The sequence below is a fragment of the Pediculus humanus genome, genomic scaffold (assembly GCF_000006295.1).
Source record: "Pediculus humanus corporis 1103172107562 genomic scaffold, whole genome shotgun sequence".
NCBI lineage: Eukaryota > Metazoa > Arthropoda > Insecta > Psocodea > Pediculidae > Pediculus > Pediculus humanus.
The window spans coordinates 269,598-280,049 of record NW_002987177.1 but is presented as its reverse complement, the minus strand read 5'-3'; the positions used below and the strand labels follow the sequence as shown (position 1 = coordinate 280,049).

The window sequence follows — 10,452 nt, the reverse complement described above, 5'->3', positions numbered from 1 at the left end:
TACGCAACAACCATTTTCAATTTTCGAAAAAAAAAAAAAAAAAAATGATTGTGAAAGGACGTCGGGGGCGTTACTAATACCCGAAGGTGTGAGTACGTGCGTGTGCGTATGTGCGTGTGCGTATGCGTATGCGAGTGAGCGTGTGAGTGATACCTATCAATTAAATACTCGAAGGTCGTTAACGATAATCAAGGTCGAAATCATTTTCCCATAAGACTAAATAAGGCTCATTTGCGGTAGATAATGATAATAATATTATTATATAAGTAATACACATTCGAACCGGTGTCGCCGCCGCACGGGAAAAAAACGAAATTCCCCTCCCCCCTACGCAAATCTTTTCGTAAGGGATGCTCGCGTACTCATAACGAATCATCATTTAAATGCCCAACTTTCCGTTTAAGGCACGATTCGTTGTTGAGTAGGCGTCGCGACCACGCATTTCTTCATCTTTCAACGGTTTTCCCGTTTATTCGTTTTTTAACGTGGCGCCGGGAACGCGTACGAAAATTAATGATGATAATAATGATAATAAATTTTATTTTATTTTACGAATTCGTTTCAGGTTCATGCTAAACACGAAGAGAAATCAGACAGCAAATCGGTTTACAGAGAATACAACAGAGAATTTTTACTACCCAAAGGAACTAATCCGGAATCGATAAAATCATCCCTTAGCAAAGATGGAGTTTTGACCGTCGAAGCACCACTTCCGGCCCTGACCGGCGGAGAAAAAATGATTCCGATAACGCATTGAAAAAAGTAGTTTCACTAATAATAATAATAATCATAATAATAAACAACAGAAACAACAGGAGCAACAACAGAAGAAGCAATAATTAATTTAATAATAATAATAAAAATAATAATTTAAAATTTTTAATTTTTTCGCCGCCGACGTCGCCATTATTATTATTATTATTATTGTCGTTATTATTATCATTGATCAAGAGTTTTAAGAAAAAGAAAGAAAGAAAGAAGGAAGAAAATTTTCCTTTTCCGAAACGAATTCCGTAACTCTGGAAATTACGACGACAACAACGACAACCACGATGATGATAATGATAGTAATGATAATGATAGTAATGATAATGATAATAATGAGCGTTATTAATTTAAATGACAATGAAAATAGATAATTTAAATATGAAAAACAAAAACAAACGAATAAAAAATTATTTTTCAATCGACAACGATCCTTACCAGTTGTTTGTTTGTTTGTTGTTTGTTTCTCCAAAAAAAAAAAAACAAACAAACAAACAAAAAAAAAAAAAATTTGTTTCCCTTTTCCTTTTTCTTTTCTAATCGAATAACTTAATAATAATAGTAGTAATAATAATAATAATAATAATTTACTTGATTTTGTGCGTTGCGTATCAGTTTTCCTTATTTTTCCTTTTTCTTTCTCTGTTTATTACGTTGGCAAGGATCGGCTAAAAATTTTTCTTTTATTTCATTTTTCTCTGTAATTTTAATTTATTACGTCATCAGTTTTTGTTTTAACTTTTTAATAAACGAAAAAAAAAAAAAATTATTAATTAATTAAATAAATAAATTTCTTTTTTTTACAACACCCATCCTATCCCCCTTAAGTAAAAAATAAATAAATAATGACGTCATCAATTTAAAAACAAACCACGCCCATTTTTAAAAGACCCAGACACACACGCAAATACAAATATACATTAGGGGCATTTTAAAAATTAAAAAAAAAAAAAAAAAAAAAAACGTGGGTAAAAGTAGTAGTACCTGTTGACGTCACGTCCGTAACTTTTCTTTTAATTATTATTATTATCATTGTTTTTTTTCTTTTCTTTAAATTAATAAATTTTGAGGTTATGACGACGACGACGACGTAGAAAATGCTCGTAAAATACACGAACAAACCTGGAACGAAACAAACAAAAAAATGGCATCTTTTTTATATACAGTTTATATATATATATTTTAATCATCTCAAACCTTTTTCCATTGAATTCTTCAACATTCGTATTGTTATGAGTACAAACAATGATGAAAATTTTACAAGGTGACGCGTTGAGCGAATCATAAAGTTGTGCAAACAACAACCAACAAACAAACAGTTGGCAAAAATTAATGGCACACTAGTAGACTTGACACGGTCTACTATAATCTATAGTCTATAATTATTTCTTTTTTTCTTTTTTTTTTTTTTTAAATAAATCACCACAAACAATCGTCTAGATTTTTAAAAACTTCAAAATAATTAACTTTTTGCTTCACGAATTCTCTTTTTTTCGCCGTGAAATTATCGTATTGGATTTTTTTAGAATCCTTCCCATTTTCCACTTCCGGCGTGGAAACCTCTGGAGTTAAATAAAATCTTTTTTTCCTCGTACCGGAAATGGGATTCACATCGCATCGGAGAGCGTAAAATGCGGAATTTTTAAAAAAATTCCCCGTCGATTTTTCCAAATTTTCCTCGTGAAAATAATCGGGAGGAAAATTGTGTGGATCTTCTCTAGCCACTCCCCCTCCTCCTTCTCCTCCTTTTTTCATCCACGCATTCAAATCCCTACCGTTTCCTTTTTTCAAATTTTCTAAACTCTTCGATCGGTGTACTTTATTATTATTATTATTATTATTATTCCTTCCGCTTTTCCTCCCCGACAAATTTCTTTTGTCCTTTTTGCAAAAATTCAAAGTTTTGACACGAGGTATTTGAGTGTTGAATTCGAAGATGTCCGACGAAGAATACATTTTTAAACGTTTATTATTATTATTTTCCCGTGACTTTGTTTTTCTCCTCCCGGAAAAATTTAAATCCCTGAAATCCACCAAATCTTTCCCTCCTTTTCCCGTCCAATTTTTTTCGTAAATCCTTCTTAAATCTTTCAACCTTTTTTCCTTGTCCTTGGATTTGAAAGAATCTTCAACATGTCCATCCTCCGAATTCTTCTCAACTTCGGATTTTTTCACAAACGATTTTAATGTTTCGTTTGCTTTCAGCAGCAAACCCTCGGATTCGTTTATTTTGACGAAAATGACATTTTCATCTTTTTCACCTGAATAATCCGTTCTGTAGTCTACTGCCGACATCGGAACTTTGAACGTTTCACTCTCGCATTTTTTTTCCCTTTCTTGCCAATACAATTTCATTTTCGATATGTCTATTTTGTCTTTGACGCTTTCTTTTTTCCTATCGTCCTCGACGTTTTGACAATTGTTCGTGTATAAACCGGATTCGATATCTCGAACGGCTTTACGAACGATTTGACTCGATTTGATTCCCTCGTCGTTTTCTTCCGCGTGAGGGATTCCAATCGTGTTCCACGGATCTAAGGTCGACGAACACGCGTTGTTTTCATTGTTGACTGTTGATTTTTGATGACTGGGAACCCGTTCAGTTCCGAAGCAATCATCCGTTGACTCATTTGTGTCATTGTGTTGTACAGTCCCACTGAAACAAAAAAAAAAAAAAAAAAAAACGCGTGTTTGTTTATTATTATTATTATTTTTTTTCCAGACTAATTTCCAGTTCGAAATTTTTATCAGTTTTGATTTAAAATAGAAATGTTAATAATAATAAAAAATCAGTAAATCAGTAAATTTTCTCTTATTTCCATGGCGTGACTTTGGAATTTAAGATAAAGAATGCCTTATTTGTATCCACCCATGGTACGTGACCCTGATATATACATTTTATTTCAACCATATAATAATAATTGCTTATGCACAAAAAAAAAAAATTTGTACCTTTCAAGGTTCCCAGTCATCCACCTTCAGGTATTTTTACACCTTTCGTACGTTCCTGTTTCGATTCCGTAATTTTCCTCAGGATAAAAATAACTTTTGGATTCGCCGTTTATTTTATACACGTCGAAATTATTATGAAAACCATCCGTTCCGTTCGTTTCGTCGTAACGAGGAGTAAAATAAACGTTCGGTTCTTTATTCCTTTGACTGCGATAAACCTTTTTTCCTCTCATTGAATTTTTCTTCATCGAATTCGTGTTGGATGTCGATTTGACTTCGTCGAAACGTTGAAAATGATCATTTCTCAAAACCAGAGGCAAACATGTTGGCGAATCCCTATTGGGTAATCCCTCCAACAACTCGTCGTTGACGTTTAATTTATTCAAAAAATAATTATCGGGATTCGTGAAATTTTTTTCCACGTCGAAGAGTGTCGAATGATTTTTCGAAAAACAATTATCATCGACCTTTTGAATTTGAACGGCGTTAGTTTTCGTCTCCGACGACGAAATCGGGCCCTGATTTTTTTTTCCTTCGGATTTACCACGGTTTTGAGACTTTTTCGAAACATTTAAATTCGTTTCCGACGAATTTAAACTCGTGGGGATCCTGTTACGCAAACAAACCAAAAGAGCGCATAAAAACACGAGCAATTGTACCGCGATGAGAGCTAATCCTATGGTGAGAAAAATATTCACGTGATCTTTGAACCATGAATTTAACTTGTCCACGCATCCCTAAAAAATAATTTAAATCTTATGAAAAAAAAAAAAAAAAATGACGTACAAAAGGAAAAGGATTTTACGAATAAGTCCGATACCTTCACGTGTCTTCCATATTGATACCTGGAATTTGTTTTTGCCTGACAAAGAGACGAATTGATGGGTTTAGGATCTAAAAAAACCGAAGCGTCGTATTTTGAATTCATTAAAAAACAACACGAATGTGGAACTCGAAGATCGTGTTTGGTCTCTTGTTCGCGTTTCCACCATTTTGAACCGTCATAATCTGACCCAGATTGCATTCCGCAACATTCGAGCTTATTTAAAAAAAAAATATAAAATAAATTATTTGCTTTTTGTAAATATTGAAAAAAAAAAAAAAAAAGTTTGAGTTACACTCACGAGAGTTTGAGCCAAATCAACGGCAGCCGTGTACTGACTCCTCCCGGGAATCCCATAATTATTCATTAATCCTTCAACCATTTGATCTCTGTCGGCTGCAACTCCAATAACTTGAGGACAAACCGCGACGACGACAACAAAAGACGTTTCCGCTAGTAACAGGACAATAAGCAACATCATGTACTGAAAACAAATAAATAAAAAAAATGTAAAAAAAATTTTCATCTTTGATTTCGAAAACATTCCAGTCCGAACTCACCAGTCCCATCAAGCAATTCGAATCCGAATAACAAGATGCCCAACAGCCCAACATGGCGACAGCACATACTACGAGACCAGCAGATATGAATGCCAAAGCAACGTAATATAATAAAGGTTGCGAAATGATTTCAGGTTCGATAAATAATCTCGAAAGAAGAATTCTCGGATAATCGTTGAGCAACACGCATCCCAATAATACCAAACCAACACCGGAAACCTGAAAAAAAAAAAAAAAAAACCCCAATATGAGAAAAAAGGAAATCCTGTGGGTCACAAAGAGTATAATTATCTAATAATACATATGAATAAAAATATATTTACGACGACATTTTTTTTTTTTTAAAAAATTAACTAGGGATGACAGATTTACGGGATTGTGTAGTAAAACTCGTAAATAACAATTAACCCTTTTAAATAACAATAAGAAATCGGAAAAATGAGGTCATCATACCAACCAAAAAAAAAAAATAAATAAATAAATAAATTCATCTGTCGACACTTCCTTTTACCCCCCCCTTTCCCCCCCAAATAAAAAAAATTCTTCTTTGTAAATAATTTTAAATAACTTACCAAAAATAAAAAATTACATAAGAGAAATGCAATTTTTCTAATATTTATTTTCATTTCGTTCATTTTATTTATTTATATCTCAACAATTCAAACTTTAAATCATTCCTTTCTTCCCATCGAACGCTGTTGGTTTCGTCTCGCAGGTATTTCAGGTACAACTCAAACTGATTTCGAACTCACGCATTCACGCACGCTACGTTTCGTCTCTAATCAAATTACGTAAAAAAAATTCCAACAATTAAACACTCTCTTCGACACAGATTTTCGAAAAATTATTTGTTATTGTGCGAACGTGATCGTTCCGATTTGTTGCGTTTCGATGATTTTTTTTTTCAAAAAAAAAAAAAAAAATTTCAAACGTGGAAGAACCCACAGATTTCATAGTCTATGGATAAACTTCATCCGAGTGATTTGCTGCCCCCCCCCCCCAGAACGTCACTCAGTCAGTCAGTCAGTCAGTCACGCATGAATGAATAACGAACCCAAATGCACAAAAACAAAAAATAGAAAATCTTTTAATTTAATTTTTCTGGTTTTAACATTCACTCTAAACAATTTTACGAACAACTACAAAGACAATCATCATCGGTTTACACACAAAAAAAAAAACCAGATAACGATTCAATATCTAAAAACAAAAACCGCAACAAAATAACAAAATCACATGAACTTCCATGATTCCAACGGTTTTCCCATAACAAAAAAAAATTATAAAAAATTTTCCAAACTTTTCCAGAAAATTAAAAACTCCCTAAAATGTCAAATTAGAATGTAAACAAGAGAAATTTATCGAAAAGTTTTACACACGATTTAAACTTGATGCAAACAAAACACAACACAACAACAAAACATAACACAAAATTTTTAATAATAATAATAATAAAAAACCTTGTACGTGTAAATGCGATGGAGAATAATAGAATGAAAACTCATTTCGAAAACTGATAAATTGTCTGAATGGAATAAAGTTCCGGGGTGTAAACAACCGACAGGAAACACGGATGAACAAATTTAAATGGTAAACAGGTTGGACTTTATGGTATAATTAAAAAACAAAAAAAAAAAAAAAAAAACGAAGTGAAAGTGAATAAAAAAACTTATTATTATTATTATTATTTTTTGGAATAACCAAAAATTCATTCGTTCATGGAAAATGAGATTTGACAACAACCTCTCTAATTCTATGGAAATGTCTTCCCTTTTGAAACGGGAATAAGTTTGACAACGTTGGAGTAACAAACAACAACATGCGAAACCCATTTTTTTTTTTTTTGCGGGCGGGGGGGGGGGAATAATTAAACATATTCTAAAAAATTAAATTTATTCTCTTACTTACTGTCTGTCACTGCATCTAAGAGAGTTGGAAAAGCCATTTTTCTTTTTTTCTTTAAACTTTTTTGCTTTTTTAAAAATCTAATTTTTTCGATTTGACCGAGGAACAAGTCAATATGGCGGAATCGTCTTGTTCTCTTTCAGCAGAATCTTCCAATTCGGGTGGCAAGTGAAATTCCTGAAACGTTGAAAAAATTTCTTTTTTATTTTGTAACATATTCTATAATAAAATCGAATGAAAAAGTATTTTGACAAACCTCAACGACAAATTTTTTCCTCCTCAGTTTAAATGCTAAATTTGTTTTGTTAGAATTGAAAGCGACTAAACTGTTAATGGCTACCAATTTTTGTATGATAAAAAAACCATGGTAGTCTTTATATGGCACCACATTTTCACAATTTGTCCCTGCAAATGATTGAAGTTGTATTGCTATATCGCTAAAATGTAAACACTTATCAACATGACTATCCTGTAAAATCCAAAAAAATTTTTTTTCATTAAAATAACATTAATTATTATTATTATTATTATGAAAAATGATGTTATTTATTTACCTGAAATTTACTAAATGGTATGGTTATAATACAGGTACTGTATGTCTGCCTGATTAATGATCTCAACGAATATAAAAACTGATAAAAGTAACTCAGATTTATTTGATTGTCATTTTTCAAATCGTAACGCCATAAAGGAGAATCTAAAGAATGCAAAGCAATTCTAAGAATGTTTCTTTCTGAATTTTCTTGATTGGAAAAATATTTTCCTCGATTTAATTTTTCTTTGATGCAATCGTAAAGATTTCCATAATGACTGTTTTTAAAAGAATCCCCTGTGATATCTGCGACAATTAAATCACAGTTAAAATTTAATTTCATATATTTGCTTAATTGACTCGATTTTATTAAATAAAATTTAGTGGATATACCTGTACCACCAGCCCAATATTCGATGTCTGATTTTTAAAAGGCCAATAATAATAATAATAATAATAATAATCCTTACTTGATTCGGATTGTTTGGTTGCCCTTGCATTATAACTTGATCTTGAGGTAAAATTTGCATTTGACCAGAACCCCTCGGGGGCAATTGACCTCTTATCTGTTGATGCATCTGCATTCCGGCGGGATTGTTTTGAACGGCGGCAAAGTTACCTTTAAAACGTGAAGAAACATATTTTTTTTTTTTTTGTTAAAAACAATTTTAAAACAAAAAAAAAAAAACAAAAGAAAAAGACAAAACAAGGAAAAAATTTTGTTTTTACCTTGATGAGTGGAAAATGGTCGAACGTGACTTAGGCCAATGTTTTGTTGTTGTGACATTAGAATATGCCTCCAATCTGCGGCACCTCCTCGATTACTCATTGGCATACCATCCGGTCCGACGCTCACGTTCGGCGGTCTCTGTCGTGGAATGTAACCGCTCGGCGCTATGTTTCTCGTCATTCCTTGATTACCCATAAAAACGGTTCCTCCTCCTCCTCCTCCTCCTCCTCCCCCGTGTTGAGGCCTCATCATTGGACCTGCTTGATATTATCAAATAAAAAAGAAAACTTTTAATATGGTCGTCCGTACATACGTTCGCGAGACAAGACAAAAAATGTCCAAATGGCTAACCTGAGGGCGGCATGGGTTGTTGTCCGGGTCCCTGTCTCCGCGTCGACGTCGCCGTAAACCTCTGCTGTTGAATGGAATGAATGATTTGAGATTGAGAAGGTTTGTATTCCGGCGGCGGTGGTCTTATGCCCATGTGTTGCTGTTGCGCTCGTATCATTTGCTGTTGTTGTTGTTGTTGCTGCTGCTGCTGCTGAAGTAATTTATGTTGTTGTTCCGGACGAGAAACGGTTCCGACACCTCGTCCACGAAGATTTTGTTGCGTGAAATTAATCGTTTGAGATTGTGAAACTGTATACGAATCCGATTGCTGACTGAAAAACATTCCTTGCTGTTGTTGCGCAGCAACCGACACGTTCGGTTTTAATTCTCCCGTTAATTGCATGTGTTGTCCAGCAGAAACCTGCAGGAAAAAAAAAAAAAAATTTAAATGATGCCAACTTTATGGCGCCAAATAATTGAGTTTAAACGCGATTCTTTTGTCAAAGGAATCAAAGGTAAACCGTAAATGGAAAAAAAAATCATCGTTGCCATATCTACGTCATCCACACACGCACGTAAAAATTTCTTTTTTTTTTTTTGTTTTTTTTCTCCCCATTTGTCCAAAAGTAGTTTTTCCAGTTTCTTCGTTCTTATAAAAATTTCCTCCTCAATTTATGACAAACAATAAAAATGCATAAAACACTCATTTAAATATAAAAAACACGTACGACGCATACGCATCCGCACGCATTCACGCACGCACGCACGCGATTTCGATGCATTCCAGTATGCATGCATTCACACGCACGCACGTCCGCACGCACGTCCCCGAGGTGAAAAAACAAAATCAGTTTTTTTTTTTTTCTGTTACCACGTCGCATCATCATCACCTACACCCAAATCGAAGAACTTTTAAGTAAAGAAAATTCCATAATTTGAAAACGATCAAAAAGTTGGGTCGGTTTTTACCCCCCCAACCCCCCCCCCCCGAAAAATAATTTATCGTTCGTTAATTAAAAATTCTTTCTTTAAACAAACTCATAATAATAATAATAATAATGATAATAACCAGGTTTTACTCCAGTAACCAAATGTTTTTTTTTTTTTTTTTTTTTTCCCTTTCGGCATAAAACGACCGGGAATGAAAATAGATCGAGAGAATTCATAGGGAGGTCGTAAGAAAAATGTTGGGGAGGAGGAGTAGGAGTAGGAGGAGGAGGTGCCCGGAAACGACTTTTAGTTGACGCACTCTCACCCCTTGCAATATATCACAAACGCGTTACGTTAACGGAAAAAAAAAAAAAAAAAAAAAATGGAAGAAATTCTGGAGAATCTTCTTTCATCCTGTTTTCTCTTCATTTTTAACCCTTAAACGATTTTCTTCTCGGTCGGATCCCCAAATTTCTCGAAATTTCTAATCTAACTTTAAATTTTTCTTACTTAAAATTATATAAAAAATTTGCTTGGTTCCACGTCGACCAGAAAAAGAATAAGACAGACGAAAAAAAATGGGGGAGGGGGGAGGGGGTGGTAATTTATTACTACTTTAAGGGTGTTTTGCCGCAAGTTGCCGCCTCAATTTTTGTTTTTTATATTACCTAAAAACAAATCATACCAAATCGCAACAACCTGAACGAATTTTTTCATTCGAAAAAAATTTAATAATGATAATAATAATGATAATAATAATAATAATAATAATAATAATAATAATGTGAAAACGATCAACTTCGTGATCGGGTTCGTGCAATGTGGGACGAACACGCCGGATTTTTTTTTTTAAGCGCCACCACCACACATCTCGTCGATGAAGGCAGGTCAAGCCTGAAAAGCTTCAGGTACGAATAATTTATTT

The 10,452-nt window shown here is 33.6% G+C and overlaps 4 protein-coding genes across 4 annotated transcripts; 1 reads left to right on the top strand and 3 right to left on the bottom strand.

Annotated features, from left to right (window-relative positions):
- Positions 1-383: 383 nt before the first annotated feature.
- Phum_PHUM217050 (heat shock protein, putative) lies at positions 384-757 on the top strand (the record flags this gene model as incomplete). Its single annotated transcript, XM_002425681.1, has 2 exons — positions 384-413; positions 566-757. 2 exons carry the CDS (start codon positions 384-386, stop codon positions 755-757), a joined length of 222 nt encoding a protein of 73 aa, XP_002425726.1.
- A 1,427-nt stretch (positions 758-2,184) lies between these two features.
- Positions 2,185-5,735, bottom strand: Phum_PHUM217040 (uncharacterized protein; the record flags this gene model as incomplete). Its single annotated transcript, XM_002425680.1, has 7 exons — positions 2,185-2,568; positions 2,674-3,421; positions 3,760-4,454; positions 4,538-4,756; positions 4,842-5,024; positions 5,101-5,319; positions 5,673-5,735. 7 exons carry the CDS (start codon positions 5,733-5,735, stop codon positions 2,185-2,187), a joined length of 2,511 nt encoding a protein of 836 aa, XP_002425725.1.
- Positions 5,736-7,077: 1,342 nt separating this feature from the next.
- Phum_PHUM217030 (uncharacterized protein) lies at positions 7,078-7,880 on the bottom strand (the record flags this gene model as incomplete). The annotated part of the gene is made up of 3 exons (XM_002425679.1): positions 7,078-7,182; positions 7,262-7,474; positions 7,560-7,880. 3 exons carry the CDS (start codon positions 7,878-7,880, stop codon positions 7,078-7,080), a joined length of 639 nt encoding a protein of 212 aa, XP_002425724.1.
- A 26-nt stretch (positions 7,881-7,906) lies between these two features.
- On the bottom strand, positions 7,907-9,000 carry Phum_PHUM217020 (uncharacterized protein; the record flags this gene model as incomplete). Its single annotated transcript, XM_002425678.1, has 4 exons — positions 7,907-7,957; positions 8,008-8,156; positions 8,267-8,524; positions 8,619-9,000. 4 exons carry the CDS (start codon positions 8,998-9,000, stop codon positions 7,907-7,909), a joined length of 840 nt encoding a protein of 279 aa, XP_002425723.1.
- Positions 9,001-10,452: the final 1,452 nt, after the last annotated feature.